Consider the following 18,210-nt stretch of genomic DNA (forward strand, 5'->3'; position numbering starts at 1 on the left):
AAACAACAATTCCTTTATCTTTACAAAACAATGTAAAAAAAAAATAATTTATTACAATAAGAAGCAAGCACCCTATCTAACACACACCTTTCAACATTCACACCTACTCATACATACAACACTACACATTTCTTTTTTACAACCCAAACACTTTCTAAGGTTGAGGTAACACAGATATTAGTTGTGAAACTCCACGCCAGGTCTACGCGCGTTTCGGTGGATTTATACCACCTTCCTCAGGACCAGCAAAGAAAGAGTTTTTCTCCTTAAAGTGTGTGCAGGGTACCTGGAATTACAAATATAACATAATGTATCTGTAATCAATTCTAACTGAAGAACAGTTCTGTTAATCTAGCAGATTTCTTTTATATCATTTTCTGATTACTATGAGGTATACAAATACACCAAAAATAACACAACGCAAGCTGGGTGTGTGGCATTTTTATATCTAGGGGTAAGCATATAGCTAAATACAAATGTGACACTATCTTTAATACAGTTGTCACACTTGTTCTCGATTGACAGTCTCTTTAGAATGATCTCCAAAGTCTCTATCAGACTTGTTATTTTAGTCATAAGATACGGAGACCAATGTCCCAGAGATTAAGGGTTATGGGAACATTCTCACCTTTAATTGGACTCTGACTGTATATTTATTGTCTAATTTGTCCGTGTTCATTTGTTGATTCTAGGTCTTATCATTTCGGTCGTCTCAAAGGTCAAAAATTGATTTATCCCAAAGGAATTATAACGATTTTAAAACTAATTCTAGATTTCTATACATATGGGTGGTTTAAGTTCTACCAAGAATTTCTTACCCACGACTGTGTTGAATCAATTAATTCATACATTGTCATTCTCGATTGTCTTCATATTAAGGACAGGGAAGAGGTATTTTTGGATGGGGCTCCAGTTATATTCTGTAAATCAAGTTAAGTCACATGAATTCTACAATTGTCTATGAAAAGTCTCTCTTCTATTATAGTTTCATTGATAAATTCTGTGTGACTGACCTTTTTATAGTCATAGGCTTGTTCTCTATAACTTTGGTTCTTCGAGGTTGGCCGACACCACTATGTCTTCATTGACTTCACAAAGTCACAGTCCTGATAGTCTATGATAACGAATTGACGTATTGGTGTTTTAGAATTTGATGTTAATAATTCACTTAACATTTTGTACTATCAAGATTTAAACACTTACTGTCCCATAGTATCTATCTATTTTATCTATATGTGTCATTCCTCATTTATGTTAACGATGTTAAAGCATGAAACACTGCTACGGTGTATAATCCCATTGACTATTCACATACATATTATCTGCATTTGACTTGCCTATATAGACAGTCTCGAGTTTGTACTCACAAACCTAATTACTCTGTCTCATTTATACATTTCGGGACATTTTTTCAAAGGTCTAATACATTGCATTTTACCGAGCTTGCTGGACTTGTTGCATTGGATATTAGATAATAGACCTGTCTGTTGTCAGGAAGGGCATCTTTGTTAGCTTAAGAAATGTCCTTTAGATACATTACAGTTTACAATTAGTTATGATAAACCCTTAATCAACAGTAGATCGTTAAAGACCTATTTGTATGAGTACTGCTGTTAGTTTAAACTCATAAGGGTGAGACTTTTCTCCTTGGACTGCGACGTATTTTACCTTCAATTTGGGACAATTTTTGCAGTAAAAGCGGTATGTTCCCAGAAGATGCTTTTCACACAACGCTAGTACTGAGGATGGTATTTCTAAAGTTATACATAAAACTCGAGCTCTATTAAATTTATCTACCGAGTATCAAAGAATGGCCTTCCAAATACGCTCGTACCTCTTTCTTGTGGTTTCGGACTTCTAAACATCTCTCCCCGTCTCTTCCGATCTAAGAACGCCGCGTTTGTTTGTTTATTTCTTCGTAGGCTTTTTATAAAGGCGATAACGCGGGTGCCTCAGTCTTTGAATATTGTGACCCGGAAGGAGTATAACCCGGAAGTCGTATGCCGTAACTAATACCGGTTCTTGATGGAAACGGCGGGTGCCATATTGTAGTGGACTTCAAGACCACCTACTCTACATTCCAAATCTTTACTCGTCCCGAATGAAATGTCAAAAACCAAATGCTGTGATAACGTTTATTATATTTGATAAAAAACGGGCAAATTAGATGACAATTTTAAGTGGACTTGTAAGTTGTCCAATATACTTTCTAATCACAATAGCTGTTCGATATACTCCTAATAGTCATATACAAGCATATGCTATAAATTGAAAAGGGAATAAAGATAAAATTTAACAGTAGTATTACTGATTGCGGTTGTCAGATTGTGTTCATCCAGATTATAAGTATACACCGAATATTGTCAAGAATATAGGTATCACAACAGTGTTTACCCTATATTTTGTATCATTTTAGATCTAATAATGGATGTTTCCTATTCTTATGGGGGGGACCGTTATTATTACAATGCTATACTGAAAGTGATGTATAGTGATGGTTACAAGAGATATTCTCTAAATAATTCAGTTATGGGTTATTGAATATGAACATGATGGAGGTTTTGAACGGTGTATCACACATTCTTTGTGACATACAAGGCTATGCTTTCATTGAGTCCCTTCCGAACACTATCAAACTGAAAAATCCAAAAACTCTCACGTTTTCTGTGAGTGTTTTCCATCAACTGTCCCTTTTTATGTTGGACTTTCTCAAGTATACACCACCGTAATTCGGCCTCACTGTGGTTAAAGTCTAAACAGTGTTGTACAATAGGTGCTGTTGTTTTTCTCATTCTCACTGCTGACTTATGTTCACTGAATCTGGTGCGGAATTCTCGTCCAGTCTCGCCAATATAAGCAAGGCCACACAGACATATGATGGTGTAAATGACATTGCTGCTCCTACAGTTTGTCAATGATTTCAAATTAACTTGAAAGTTGTTATAGTTAATTGAATCAGTTGTTATTGCAGCATCACATGCATGGCATGATCCACATCTTTGATTGCCACAGATTGGTGTCAGTCCTGTAATAGATGTCTGGATAGTTCTTGCCTTGCTTCTACCTCTTGTGTGGACTAGGCGGTCTTTTAAATTCCTGTTCCGTCTATATGCCACTAAAGGTTTCAAGAGATGGGCCTCATTGTCTTCTGTCTCCAATATACTCCAATTTCTATTTATAAGATTTTTGATCTTATAATTCAATGACGAGTGATTAATCACACAAGTAATTCTGTCTTCAGATTCACGTTTGGTACTCCTCAATAAAGAGTCACGGTCATAGTATTTGGCTCTTTTAAATGCTTGTCTGATCAGACGATGAGGGTAGCCTCTTAAAAGGAGTCTCGCCTTGAGTGCTTTACCATGGCGTTGATATTCTGTCAAGTTTGTACAATTTCGGCGTATCCTGAGGAATTCCCCAAAGGGGATTGAATCCTTCTGACAGTGTGGGAGGAAGCTCCCAAACTGAAGAATAGTATTTTTGGCAGTTGGCTTCCTAAACAGACTAACTTCTAGTATGCCACTACTTCCATTTATCTCTATGTCTAGAAATTCCACCTTATTGTTGTTAAAATTGGAGGTAAACCTAAGGTTGGGATCACTGGAATTTAGCCAAAGTATAAAACTTTCCAATTGTGCCTCAGTACCACGCCAAACAAAAAAAATGTCGTCTATAAATCTACGCCACAAAAAAACATTTTCAAAAAAAGGGGCGACTTCATTATACATGTTCTTCAGTTCCCATTCGCCCATGTAGGCATTCGCTACACTTGAGGCGCAAGAAGCTCCCATACTGGTGCCCTTTACTTGTTTGTAAAGGGCACCTTGGTAGTCGAAGAAATTGTTCAAAAGAACAACCTCCAGGCTCTGCAAAATGAAATTGTCCGGTCTATTATCAGGGTATCTTTGCAACAGAGAGGCTACAGCAAGTAACGCTTGACATTGAGGTATGTTGGTGTACAACGTCTCAATGTCAAGCGTCACCAGTAGATCAGTTGCTGTATTAAATGTTATACCTTCTATTTTAGTGATCATATCACCTGTGTCACGAATGAAGGATTCATATTTCTGTGTCAATGGGCACAGAAACTTATCCACGTATTTTGACAGTGGCTCAGTGTTGGAGCCAATCGTGGAGATTATCGGTCGCATAGGGGGACTGCTTTCATTTTTATGAGTCTTCGGTAGACCATACATGGCTGGAACTACCGGACAAGTTTTATTGAGAAAGTTCAGTTCGGCCTCACAAATGAAACCTTCTTCAAACGCTGAACGAGTTATTTCTTTTATAGTTGTACTAAGGCGTTGTAATTCCCTTGAGTGTGCTGGCCTATAGTGTTCTTCAACACTCAGCATAGCTCGCATCTTCCTGTCATATTCACTCTTCAAAAATAGTGTTGCCCCCTCCCTTGTCACAGGGTTTTATTACCAGATTTGTATTTGTTTCGATGTTCCTGAGGGCTAGATTTTCTTGTTTAGATAAGTTGAAATTTGGTTTAATGGTTCCTCCCAAAAGATGTGTGATGTCTTGTATCACACGCCGTTCAAAGATTTGAACTTCAGGTCCCACCATGTCTAGGGTCGGTGTGAAGCTAGAAGGGGGTTTGCAGCCAGACAAATTATTATTTTCCTCTCCTCTCATTTTTCCTTCAAAGAATTTCTTTAGTCTCACCTTTCGGAAGAAGGCGAAAAGGTCTTCATGGAGTTTAAATTTGTTAATAGGGGTGCACGGAACAAAAGACAATCCTCGGCTCAATAATGAGAGCTCCTCGTTCTTTAGATCAGTAGATGATAAATTATAAACTGGCATAGTATCACTCAGTTTATTCATATTTTCATTATGATTTGAGTCTACCACCAATATTGTTGGTTTTGCGTCTTTACATATTGCTGCTGAGGTTGTGGGCTCATCATTTGATGTCCTCCTCTGTCTTGTTGCCAATGCACCATTTTCCCCCTGTAAGGGCCTCTCGATAAAAAAACACGATTATGGGTGTTTTGATATCCTTGCCTACCCCTGAAGGGTGGTCTGGAATTATAGCGTCCCCTCCCTAGATCTTGGTGATTGTCTGTATCTGAGTCTGAGGAGCCTCTATCTGAGAAATTGGTGTAATTCCTCCTATAGGTGTTTTCATAGTTGGGATTGTAGTTGCCTTGGTTACCACCTTGATAGTAATTGGGGTTAAGATAAAGGTAGATTTTTTCTTTTGTAAACCATCTTACATCTTTTTTGAGCTTTTCAGTCTTTTTATTTGTCAAGTATGTGTCAAAATCTTTCATTTCCGATTGGAACTTATCAAGTTTGTTTTTTGCATCGTCTACAGCACTGGAGGATTGAAGTTTGTCTTCTAAAGCTTGAATCTCTTGACTTAGAACTGTCATCATATCTTCTGCAGTTTCGATAATTACCAACATCCAGTCTCTGGAGCAGCGGTTTGAAATCAGTGACCACCGCTCCAGAAACTTACGGATTTCGATGAACAACGCGGGAGCATTGCGGACCCTAAGGCCAGATGGAATTACTCCTTGTTTCAGATATTCAAGCATATAGAAGGCATGTGACACAATGCGCTTCATTTTTTTCTTTAAATTTAAAAGATTCTTCCACTCACTGTTGTTAACCAGTGTGGTTGTTGTAATATTGCTGTTATCAACTACTTGTCCTAATAGGGAATTGAAATCCTCGTCGGAAAACCCAAACGTTTCTAGTCTATCCATAGTGGATGGGGGGTATATAATATCCTACACTAAAGTCCTATCAAAGGGATATATATTACAACTCAAGGAATTTGTTTATTTTTGAAACACCCCTATTGCGTGGCTTTTCTGGTATACAGATCCTCTCAGTAATCAAAACTTATTTTAGAATGGAGCACCGAAAAGGTAGATCCTAGGCCTTAGTTCAAGGTCATATCCCACAGTTAAAAAACCGTGAATGCAATAGCATGAATTTGGGACCCCCTCTATATTTGATTTACGATCAGGGAAAAGAGAGGAAAACAACTAAGAAAATATAACGAGATTCCCCCATGGTCTATTCATACTTTCTCCAAAAGCATAGCTTAAATATTTCGACAGTGAAACTTCAGATTAACACAGATACACAAGTTATTCCTCTATTTTTGATATTTTATTCATTTTTTTGTGATATATCAAAAAAGACTTTTTTAAAATTTTCCATATATATTTGTCAATTCATCCACGATAATTATAATCATTTCTGCATTAAAATTCAAACAACAATTCCTTTATCTTTACAAAACAATGTATACAAAAAATAATTTATTACAATAAGAAGCAAGCACCCTGTCTAACACACACCTTTCAACATTCACACCTACTCATACATACAACACTACACATTTCTTTTTTACAACCTAAACACTTTCTAAGGTGGAGGTAACACAGATATTAGTTGTGAAACTCCACGCCAGGTCTACGCGCGTTTCGGTGGATTTATACCACCTTCCTCAGGACCAGCAAAGAAAGAGTTTTTCTCCTTAAAGTGTGTGCAGGTTACCTAGAATTACAAATATAACATAATGTATCTGTAATCAATTCTAACTGAAGAACAGTTCTGTTAATCTAGCAGATTTCTTTTATATCCTTTTCTGATTACTATGAGATATACACATACACCAAAAATAACACAACGCAAGCTGGGTGTGTGGCATTTTTATATCTAGGGGTAAGCATATAGCTAAATACAAATGTGACACTATCTTTAATACAGTTGTCACACTTGTTCTCGATTGACAGTCTCTTTAGAATGATCTCCAAAGTCTCTATCAGACTTGTTATTTTAGTCATAAGATACGGAGACCAATGTCCCAGAGATTAAGGGTTATGGGAACATTCTCACCTTTAATTGGACTCTGACTGTATATTTATTGTCTAATTTGTCCGTGTTCATTTGTTGATTCTAGGTCTTATCGTTTCGGTCGTCTCAAAGGTCAAAAATTGATTTATCTGAAAGGAATTATAACGATTTTAAAACTAATTCTAGATTTCTATGCATGTGGGTGGTTTAAGTTCTACCAAGAATTTCTTACCCACGACTGTGTTGAATCAATTAATTCATACGTTGTCATTCTCGATTGTCTTCATATTAAGGACAGGGAAGAGGTATTTTTGGATGGGGCTCCAGTTATATTCTGTAAATCAAGTTAAGTCACATGAATTCTACAATTGTCTATGAAAAGTCTCCCTTCTATTATAGTTTCATTGTTAAAATATGTAGGCCACCCCCCTAACCCCTGGATAGGCCACCCCCTCGATTATGGTTGCGAGGAACTGGTGATGTACTTTGTTGGTAGTGGTATAAATCTGCCTTTTGCTAGGTGCCCTGTTTAGTCTTGATTTGACCCCCTCCCTTTTATATTTGATAGATTTACTCGTGTTACATTGCCAAGATGTCGCCTTTAGGGAATGGGAAAAAAAGTGCGACAAGCTGCACAGGAGGGTCTATTACTAGGACTATGGACGAATTTATAATCAGGGCCGCTAATGTGCTGGAACGCGAGATAGCATACACTGAGAAGAGATTGTCACCTGATCCCTCTTTCGTTAAGCGTTCCTCCTTGGGTACTATAAGGGATGTAATTACACCTGAACAGTCACGTCCTAAAACCCTGCTGGTAGAAAATAGGTTGGACACTAGTAGGTCATTGGAAGCCATAGACCTTTCTGATGACAGTTCGACAGTGGCTACCCCTAGTTTGAGTCCCGTACCCGAGGTTATTACTAGAAAAACTCACACTGTTCCTAGTAAGCGGGGAAAAAGAAAGCGGCGTGTGCAAAGGGGCAGGTGTCCTAAGGTAATCAAGACTTCTAACCCAAGTAAGGGATTGTCTATTTCAACCCAGGCCGATACACCCGGTTTGTCCAACCCCAGCGAGGTTCACAAGACCCTATCCGATGAGGGTACCAGGCATTGTCCGCCACCGGCACAGCACCCTGAAAATTTATTTGGCCTAATTGAACATCTAATGAAGTCTCTAATGCTCCCCCTGTTTGAAAGAATCAAATTAGTTCTTGAAAATTTGGGGAAATTGGAAAATACAGTTGAGGCCAACTCTGCCATTATTAAAAACTGGGACTGCAGGATACCCCCCAATCAGTCAGTACAGGGTGGGCAAGTGACATCCCTAGGTGAAGGCCCTGCACTTAGTACAAAATCGAAGGCTCCAAATCCGCCCCTACCTACTCCCAAAACTAATAGCCGGGGTGATATTGAGCCTAGTAAGCCAAACCCCCGAGTAGCAAACAGAGGCGAAGTCTGGGGGGGAAAATATAAGAAGGTAATGGAAAGCCAGGCAGTGGCGGAAGAGAATCATGCGAGGGAGAGAGAGGTTCTAGGCTCAGGGGATAGGGGAAAGAAGAAACACTGTATTATTGATCTCCCCCCGAATCTTCCTTTTACACTGTGGTTTTGACAGGGGTTCCTGAGATTTCTCATGACAAGATGGAAAGTCATACTAAGCTCAAGAATAAAGGTATTTTTGGGCTCGGTAACTTTAGACCCCTCCCTCCTCATGTTAACGGCGAAATTCTATTAGTAAGGAGGGTGAGTTGGCTAGGTTCTGGGAGTAAGGACCAGGAAGGTGACTGTATTATTGTTAATTTTCCAGATCCCAGAGCCGTGAGGTACATCTGTGATAGTGGGAAAGAATGTAGGGAGAGCAAGATTAAAACGCTCCATCTGAGCTATTTCTACCCACGCCCCACTACAGGGATACCCTTATTCTCAAGGATTTGCCCTGAACCACCAACTTTCAACCTGAACAACCATTTTAGAATAAGGGGAGTAGGTGGCCCTCGGCATGGTAGTCTACGACCTGATTCTTTGCTCCAGCTTGGTAATCGTTACGTGGTCCTCTCCTCGCTCAAAGCTATTGATTGACTGGGCTCACATCCGCAGGCACACTTGGCAGGGGGGGTTGGGCAAGGTGGCGAAGTGCATAAAGTGCCACTCGCCAGCACCATCTCACTACTGGGAAACACATCGATTGACTCCTCAAACCAGGTAGTTATAGCCCATGGGGTACCGTCAGTGGTTGAAACACCAGCCACACGCCGGACTGATCCCAGTGGTAGGGGTTCAGCCTTGGTTCTTGCATCTTGGAATATAGCAGGGCTGGAGTCAAGGTTGGCCTCTGATGACTGGTGCTCGTTTGTCGCTGGAGTATACATTTCTGCCGTTCAAGAGACGTGGTGTACCTCCCCAGTATTCCACAACGGCTACTTAAATTTTTCTAAACCGGCCATAAGAGGACCCAGAGGGAGGCCATTGGGGGGCCTTACATGCTGGGTTAGGCAGCACGAGGGGATTTCAGTAGAGGAGCTTACATTGAATTGCCCCGGCATACAAGCTATTAGAGTCAAATCCGTTAAAGGTCTTGACTTGTTCCTGTTCAATGTTTACTCTAGAGGCCTTCCAGGAGGGAGATCCTCACAGGTTATTTCCACACTTGAGACTTTCCTGGCAGAAGGGCCCCCAAAAGTCAACTTTGTTATAGTGGGAGATTTTAACACTTGTTTTGAGCCTCTGGATAATGAGGATAACAGTTTTAGTTCTGAGGCTGATGAAAGCTGGGGTATTCCCCAACTGAATCTCCCTCCCATCAAAAATTGGACAGAAGCCGCTCTTCAGTTAAAAGGATTATGTCTGGAATGGGGTTTAAGGGCAACAAATGGTAGAACTCGGTCTGATGTTGGGGGAGAGGCGACCTTCGATAATGGTCGTTCAAAAAGTGGAATTGACTATATCCTAGTGAAAGTTGAGTTTTGACATCTAGTTAAGGATATGGTCGTTCAAAGCCGCCGCGAGAGTGACCACAATCCTTTGGTCCTCTCGCTAAAGGATATGAGTTTCTGCCCTCCCTGTGAACCTGCAGTTGAGACAGGTTTGAACCAAGTAATTGTGGCCAATGATATGAGAAGGGTACGTTGGGCTAGGGTCGCTTTAGATGAGAAGAAAGTCTGTGAGATTAGGGCCCTTGTTTCGGGGTCGCTATCGAAACAAAATAATTTCACAAACTTGGAAGATTGTAAGGCCCACATAACAACGGTCCATAATGATCTATTTTTATCCTTAAAAAAACATTTTATAAACACCAAGCCAATTAAAAAGCGTATTCCTTCAAAACCCAACTCTTGGTATAATGCGACGTGTAAAGCGGCTCATAAAGAGTTGGTGGTATCAATTAAGGCAAGGAACTATAGTTCCATTAGATCATTTCGTCTAGCGTATAAAGCCTCCCTGAAAATGGCTAAAAGGGATTGGGACGAAAGGCGCTGGCTGGATCTCTTGACTGCCTGTAAAGGCAGAAATATAACCCGGTTCTGGGAATTGTTTAAATGGGGTAATGGACAGCTCTCATCGATTCCACTTAATAACGTAGAGCCCCATTGGTGGGTTGATTTCTTTGAAACCCAATTTAAGAATAGCAACCACATTAAGGTCCCCATACTCCTAGACTCGCCACTGCTCTTTACCACTAAAGAGATTGAGGTAGTTCTGAAGGCCATGCCCAGTGGCAAGGCTCCGGGGCCTGACTGCATCCCGGCGGATCTGTTCAAGCAGGACTGTGACCTATGGATCCCCTACATTACAAACCTTATTAACGGGATAGCAGGGGGAGCGCCAGTCCCACCCTCCTGGTGCGGGGCGGAAATCATCCCTATTTACAAGAAGGCTGACTGCTCCGCACTAGCTAATTATAGGCCCATTAGCCTTATCGACGCCATTCAAAAGGTTGTTTCAAGAGTAATATTGGGCAGAATTCAGCTTTGGATGGAAGAGGAGTGTATCCTCTCTCCGCTACAGGCTGGGTTTCGTCCTCATATGGGCACATTAGAGCAAGCCTTCAGATTTATCATGCTATACTGGAAGGAGGTACTGTTAGGGAAGGGCATGATCTTCGCAGCATTCGTAGATTTAAAATCTGCGTTTGATTTAGTCCCTCGAACTAAACTTTGGGATGTGCTATTGGAACTAGATATGCCCAAAGGACTGGTTGCTTTAGTGATTAGGCCCCATAGGTCTAACTACGCCCAAGTCCGGTGGGGAAAGCCTGGGGAAGTTACCGATAAATTCATAGTGGATAAGGGTGTCAGGCAAGGCTGTGTCCTAGCCCCTACATTGTTTTCCCTTTTCATTAATGGAGTGGGGCGGTATTTTGACAACCAGATAACGGACGCACCTAAGCTAGCAGGCCAAAGAGTCCCCCTCCTCATGTTCGCGGACGATACGTTAATTCTTTCGAAGACGAGACAGGGACTCCAACTTGCACTGTCTCGCTTTGAAGATTTTTGCCGCGACCATGAATTGGTAGTAAATATTGAGAAGACAAAGTTTATGGTCCTTCATGGGGCTAGGTCTATTCCCTCAAGAGTTTCCATGAGCGGGAAACTCTTGGAGCAAACAAATGTCTTCTCCTACCTGGGAGTTACCTTTGGCGAGAATCTGAGCTGGTCTCCGCAGCTAAAACTATTGGTGCTGAAGCACTCTCAACTAGCTGGGGTCCTGCTAAAAGAATATTGTCTATCATTCACTAAACCCATTGTTCCTGTTGTTAAAATGTACACCACCAAAATCATTCCTGCAATTTTGTACGGGGCAGAGTTAACTTGTCTCAGCTAGCACAGGCACAGAATAAATTCTTGAGATCGATTACAGGCCTCCCCAAATCCACCCCAAGGATTCCCTTTTGTTAGATCTGGGTTGCCAGCCAATTGAGGACATTGCCCGGTTCAGGATGTTGTCGTTCTGGAGGTGGCTATGGATTACACCCGAACTTTCCTTATTTGCTAAGGGCCTAACTGAAGTTAGGGGGCTGGATAAGGCAAACAAAATAGTATGGCTAGGCAGTATTAAATCTCTGCTTGTCAGGATGGGGATGAGTGATTTATGGGAATGCCCCGAGACTGCGTCTTTCCCATCCAAATCTGCCTTAAAGCTGCCTATTGGAACCTTATTAAAAATGAACGGTTCTCTGCTCTGACTGGTTCATCTTTGAGTAAAGTGTTTTGTGACCTTAAAGACGAACCCGTGATGGAGAGTTATTGGGATCTAATAACTAAACCTAGAAATCGCAAACTTTACCATCAGTTTCGAGTTGAAACCCTCCCTACAAGGAAATTTACCTGTAAATGGTCTCCCGGACTAAGTGCGGCTTGCCCGTTCTGCCCAGAGCTTACTGAAGATATTAATCATCTTCTTTATGTTTGCCCTGCCTACCAGTTGCCCCGAAGTTCGTGGCTCAAACCCTTATGTAGATCTCTGGGCACCAACTCTGCACTGGCCGCTAAAAGGCTACTAAAATCGGGTTGCGAAGAGATCACTGTAATTGGGGTATCTACATTTTTGAGCTGGGCCTGGGCCATTCGGGAAAAGGGTATGGGCTGCCTGTCTTAAAGATTGTTGTATTAGTTGGCTTGGTTGATTGATTATTTTAACAATGTTCTCCTATTCAGTTTATTTAAAAAGTCTTGTGATTATGCCAGATTTAATTCGATCTTACTGTGGTCTTAAAGTAACATTGTTATTTATATTTTAACCGTTTTTATTGACAGTTTTAAGATGGGTTTTACTCTTGTAATACTATTGTCAGAAATTACTGTCTTTTATGACTAATAATCGAAATAAAGACTTTTTTAAATTGGAATTGGCATATTTAACGCCGGTTCACATTACGAGGTATTTTGGTGTGGACTCAGAAGCCTGCCCCAGATGCGAAGAAAGAGAGGCGCACATACTCCATATGTTCTGGAGCTGCCCAGTATTGCAACCATTCTGAGGGGAACTTAGATATATCATAAGCGACCTTATTGACAAAGAAATTCCACAAACCCCAGAACACTTCCAACCTAGGGTGGTTCCCTCACACAGCCAGAAACAGGGTGAAGGAAAGTTTCAGGACCTTGCCTATATATTAGCTAAGCGGGAGATAGCCAGGAACTGGAAGGTGCCGGGTGGGCCAAGACTCACTACCTGGAGGAAAGAGCTCGAAAGATGGGCGGGGTCAGAGGGGCGACTGCTACTCCGAGAGACCAGCAAGGGAATAGGTAAGACAGAGAAAGCCAGGGCATGGGAGGCTCTTGTGGGGGAACTAGTGGCAGCAGACACATACACTGAAAGCAAAGGGAACACCCCGAGGGTGGCAACACCGGACCCGGGCGACGAGCAAGAGGAACAACCAACCCCACGCATCTGAGAGAAACAGCAGGCCAATATCTGCTTATTGGGGCCCTAGAACCCGACAACCTCTTTGCACGCATCTTCAACATTTTACTTATTAGCAAGCAACTCAAGGGAGGAGGGGGGATAGTTCTGTTGGGAAAGGGTTATGGAGGAAGGCACATCAGAGACTGAACCAGGATATGTAAAATTGTATGCACCGTCAATGTATAAGTGCCAATAAAATATGGTAAAAAAAAAAATCAAGGACCTGATTGGTCCAGCCTACACACGAGTTTGTCATAAATTGACACCCTTCCCAGTCTGGATTTAGGAGGGGACACAGTCTTAAATGACTCTTAGATGGGGCTAGAAGGGACTGCTTTGCTGAAAAGTTCCTCGGCCTCTTGTCTTCTAAGGGAACTCACAGTGGAGAAGAGAATAAACTTTAAAACCTAGAGCTATGATCTCAGACCAAGAGCTGGGGCGACCCAAGGTAGCTTCATGAATTCAATAAAGCCTATCACCCCTCCTCTTCCCTCCATTCCAGTGAACTTTCTTTGTGCATGATCCCTTTAGGTAAACTCACATGCATAGAAAGCTGCTCTTTTGCTTTTTTTGGGCCCGAAGCTGTGGAACACCCTCCCAGAAACTCTGAGAAGTATCCATCACTGACTATCTTTTATAGACAGCTGAAGACGTTGCTGTTCTGAGCTAGTGAAACCAGGATAGACCAGACTTGATATTTTAGAACCGGAAAACCCCAATGGGTTAGCTGAGAGCTTTATAAAACTTCTTAATAAAAATAACCTCATACCCTACCCAAAGACCGAAAGAGAGAAAGATGCATTGTACATCACATATAGGCTGCATCGTAAAAAAAAAAGAAATTTGATTTTCTGGACAATGTTAAAGAAAATCTAGATTCTGGAAGCAACGCTGATTTGAATATTAGACTTTAGATATCCACAAAATCTTAATACTTCAAGAAATGTAGGCTCATGTTACGCTGGTTTCGAATCTTAATACGTTAATTGCAACTCCTGCTACGGGAATTATACTGTAGTACAGTGATCACCATGGGGCTGCCACACCCGCTGGGCAGCTGTGGCACAGGTGAAGGATTTCTAACAGCCTGTGCTGCTTATAAATAGCTGATTGCAAAACGTTGGCATGCACAACTCTCTCCTGAGGAAGCGAGCTTGGAGGTAGTGTGCACTGTTGTGTGGGGCCTGCCTTCTACTAAAGGTTCTGCACCTGGACAGGTCACATTGTTCACAGTTAGTAATATTTAGATCATTTAGATCATTGCTCTGTAGATGGAGAATGCTTGCAAAGTAGACAGTCACAGACCCCGCAGATACAACAGAAAGAATAATAGGGCGTCTTAATAGTGTTCATGTGAAACAATAATTTGTGATTTCATAACTTAGTAAGAAACCGCTGTTACAATAACCCAACTGTTAATTAACTAATTGTTTTGATCTTTGAAGGACAAATCACAGCGTCAAATGACCAGATTCAAGCCTGCAAAAAGATTTTGAGTGGCAACTTCATTAGCCTAAATGGTATATCAGTGTACTGAGGCATATTTTCTATGACTTCTGCAGTAGGGCACACACAAATGCTGCAAAAGTGGGTTGGGTAACCCCTGGGACCATTAACCCTGTTGGTTAGAGAGGAGTCAGGAGTCACCACCGTCACTCAGAACTTTGCCGCCAAAAGTCAGCAGCTTAACTGGGACCTTGTCCAACAGCTAATCAACCTTGTGGAGCCTTTCCTGGGCAGTGTCTGCTGCCTTGCCCAGCTGAAGATCATGGCAATCCATTTCAGAGACTAAATCAGAAGGTGAAACTTCTGACCGTGTCAAACCTCGTTTCTGTAGGCGACCCACACTCCATCATGGTCGGCCTCCAATTGCGCCCAGGTAGGGGTCTACTGAGATCAGGTGACCTTGGTTGGTGCTAAATGCTTTTTGGCGCAGTTTTTAACTGTTACTTGTATAAATTCATATTTCATTTTCCCCTAATGAAATTTGTGTTCCTTTGGTGTTATTTTATTTAGTAAAATTTATTCTATCTTTCTAAATTGATTTATAATTTTTCTTGTGCTGTGCTTTGACTTTATCACCGTTTTGGTACTGCATAAACACTTTACACATTGCTTCTAAGTTAAGCCTTGCTGCTCTGTTCCATAGCTACCAGAGAGTTCAGCTCTGGTTAAGTCAGTGACATAAGTGGCTCACCTTGACAAGGATTGTAGTTATTCCTTAAGGTGAGTCTTCGCCCCCTAAACTAATACCCACATTTCTAACTTTCTTATTTTGTTCTCTACCTGCGTATCCTAACAGCTACTTAGTTAGCAGCCAAACATCTACATTTCCTTTCATGCACTATCCTAAATAAATCATCTCTCCCAATTTTTCATTGTTATAAAATTATTAGTGAATCTGTTGTTTAGTATGGCTTCAATAAATGTGACATACTCACAAACCAGATCTATATTGCATATTTTAAGATTGGCACTGAATGTAATTAGCAGTGTGTAGTTATAATGTGCTTATTTGGGTGTGAAACCATTTTCAAATAATTTCATTGAGCTGACCACCAATTTTGGTCAACATCTGACCAAAAGTTACTCTTGTATCTTAATTTGATATTCATTATTGTAGAAGTGTAGTAATCCCATTTTTTTGTTGTTTTGTTCTAGGTAAAGGAATCCAGTTTTACTCGTCTTCAGGAAGACTTGTGTCTTGTGAAAAAGAGCCTGGCTGAAGCAGAAATTAAGCTGGCACAATATGGACAATGTAGTGAACAGCACATTGGACTAGATCAGAAGAACACTGGTGTTAATCCAGGCAGTTTTTGGTCTGTAGATGGTTCACATTTTATTAAATCTGCTGCCTCATCCCAAACAGAGACACCAGTGAGTGTCAATAACAGCAATCAAACCATCGCAGTTCACCAAAAAGATGCAGAAATTCAAATTGATTTGACAGGCCCAGAAAATGAATCTTCAGAGACAGTCACAGAAGTCATAAGTCAGTACACGGAAAAGATTGGACAGATGCAGGAACTGCATGCTGCTGAAATTATGGACATGGAAGCCAGGCACATATCGGAGGCAGACTCCTTGAGAAGGGAACAATATGTTGCAGTTCAAGCCTTGATGGAAGAATGTGATGCGTTGAGGGCTGTGATCGAAAGTCTTAGCACCAAACAGGTTAGTGTTTTATATTTCTTTACGCCTAGCTATGTTAGCTCAGTGATTGAAAGGAGGACATTGGTAGCCTTTTACTATTCACCCCCGTAAAATGGAGTAAAATGCTAAAGTGAGTTGTTTTGTGGTACTATTGCTAGCTTCCACATAATGCCTTGATAAGTCATGGTCATTGCCCCTGAAATTATGCGGCAGAGGAGCACCAGATTATGCAGCAAGAAAAATCTAATTATGCGGTGTAATGCAGCTAATTTTTTTTATAGTAGTTCTCACTAGTATCTGTTTAACAACCAAATAAAGAAATAAAAAGCTGCAAGATGACCAGCTAGCCTTAACTGGTAGGGCTTTCCACTGTGCATGAACAGATATCTCCAGGTTTTTAGTAAATTAGTAATGTCTGAGCTAGAAAAAAAATATTTTGGTTAAAATCTGCAGATTATGCAGCAGAAGACGGATTATGTGGCAAATGCGTCAAATCCAGAGTTAATGCGAAACAAGCTGCGACTGCAGAATCACATAATTCTAGTCGCCCTTGTCATAGGTCTGTGACTGTGACACTGACTTTGACCCTCCTTGCCATATATTGATCAGCTACAAACCAATACCCAGCTGCTCTACTTGGTGTAACGCAGTGAATGTTGTATTGTAAAGGAGACATTTTATTAAACTTCCAGCATATGTGCAAAGAATTCCTTATCAACTATTACCTTGCTAATTCTAGCAGAACCTTTAAAGGAAAAAGTCTTAATGCTGATAAATGGGTGGTTTTGAAGACTATTTTGCATCACACCTTACCTCCAGTTAAGGTGTCACGAGCGGAGAAAAAAGTCTATTCATTTTGTAAGTGAACAGAGTAGACCCTCCCAGATAATGTTCTATATTTATTTTTTAAACTTCTGTCTGAAGGACAATTTGCTCTTAAAGAGTTATTATGTTGGACGTTTTCACACACACACCCAATTCTTCGCCTAAATGTTTTATGCCCTCCCCAAATATGTAGTTGATGCGGCTATGCATGTACTTAATCTGCAGAACTTGCCATTTATTTCAATTTCAAAATTTGATATAGAAGCAACATATTACTCACTGCTTTGCTTAATAATCCTATGTTTGTTCTCCCTCTTTGTCCATTCCCCATCTTGCCTTCTTTTCCAGAGAAATCCAAGTAGACATTGTATCCATTCTTGAATCTGCGAATGCTTACTTTGGTTCCTCTTGGTAATTCCAATCCTATATTAATAAACCTCAATCCTTTTTTATTGAGAGTTTTGTCATGCCTCACCACACTTTTTGACCTGCCTCTCCACTTGGCAGTCATTCTTAGTGCCTGAGATCAGTGTCTGTTTTACCTTGTCTCAGAACGTAAATAGCTGACTATCCTTCTCATTTAGCTAGCGACGAGTCTCCCGAATTCTGGTTCCTTGTTCCAAAATACTTGAATAAAAGTGTTTTTAGCAATATGTTTTAATATGAATAACACAAAATCCTTTATAGATGATTAGATATTGTTAATTATACTTCTAAAACCCGCAATTAGTAATGTTGCAAAAATCAATCCAGTCCGTGATTCATGGATCCATGTAACAGATTTCAGTCATAGTCTTCAGATATACGAAAAATGCTTTTATTGATCAATTTCCATCTCCACTTGGTAATCAGTATGTCAGCCCACCCAACACGTTTCATCCCACAAGGGAACTTCATCAGGGATGTATTTACATAGGTATCACTTGTTCACATCAAGCGCCAATACAGGTATTTTCTCTGTTTTACATTTCTTAGTCACACATTATTTCTAGCTTAACTAAAGTT

The 18,210-nt window shown here is 40.7% G+C and overlaps 1 protein-coding gene across 2 annotated transcripts in view; it reads left to right on the top strand.

Annotated features, from left to right (window-relative positions):
- AKAP9 (A-kinase anchoring protein 9) overlaps window positions 1-18,210 on the top strand; it is a 647,464-nt gene that overhangs the window by 419,547 nt on the left and 209,707 nt on the right. For both annotated transcript variants that reach the window (XM_078663639.1, XM_078663638.1), the window contains one exon: window positions 15,889-16,401. In XM_078663639.1, the coding sequence (XP_078519765.1) occupies window positions 15,889-16,401 (513 nt within the window). The remainder of the gene's footprint in view (window positions 1-15,888; window positions 16,402-18,210) is intronic.

This window comes from Lissotriton helveticus, chromosome 10 (assembly GCF_964261635.1).
Source record: "Lissotriton helveticus chromosome 10, aLisHel1.1, whole genome shotgun sequence".
Taxonomy (NCBI): Eukaryota; Metazoa; Chordata; class Amphibia; order Caudata; family Salamandridae; genus Lissotriton; species Lissotriton helveticus.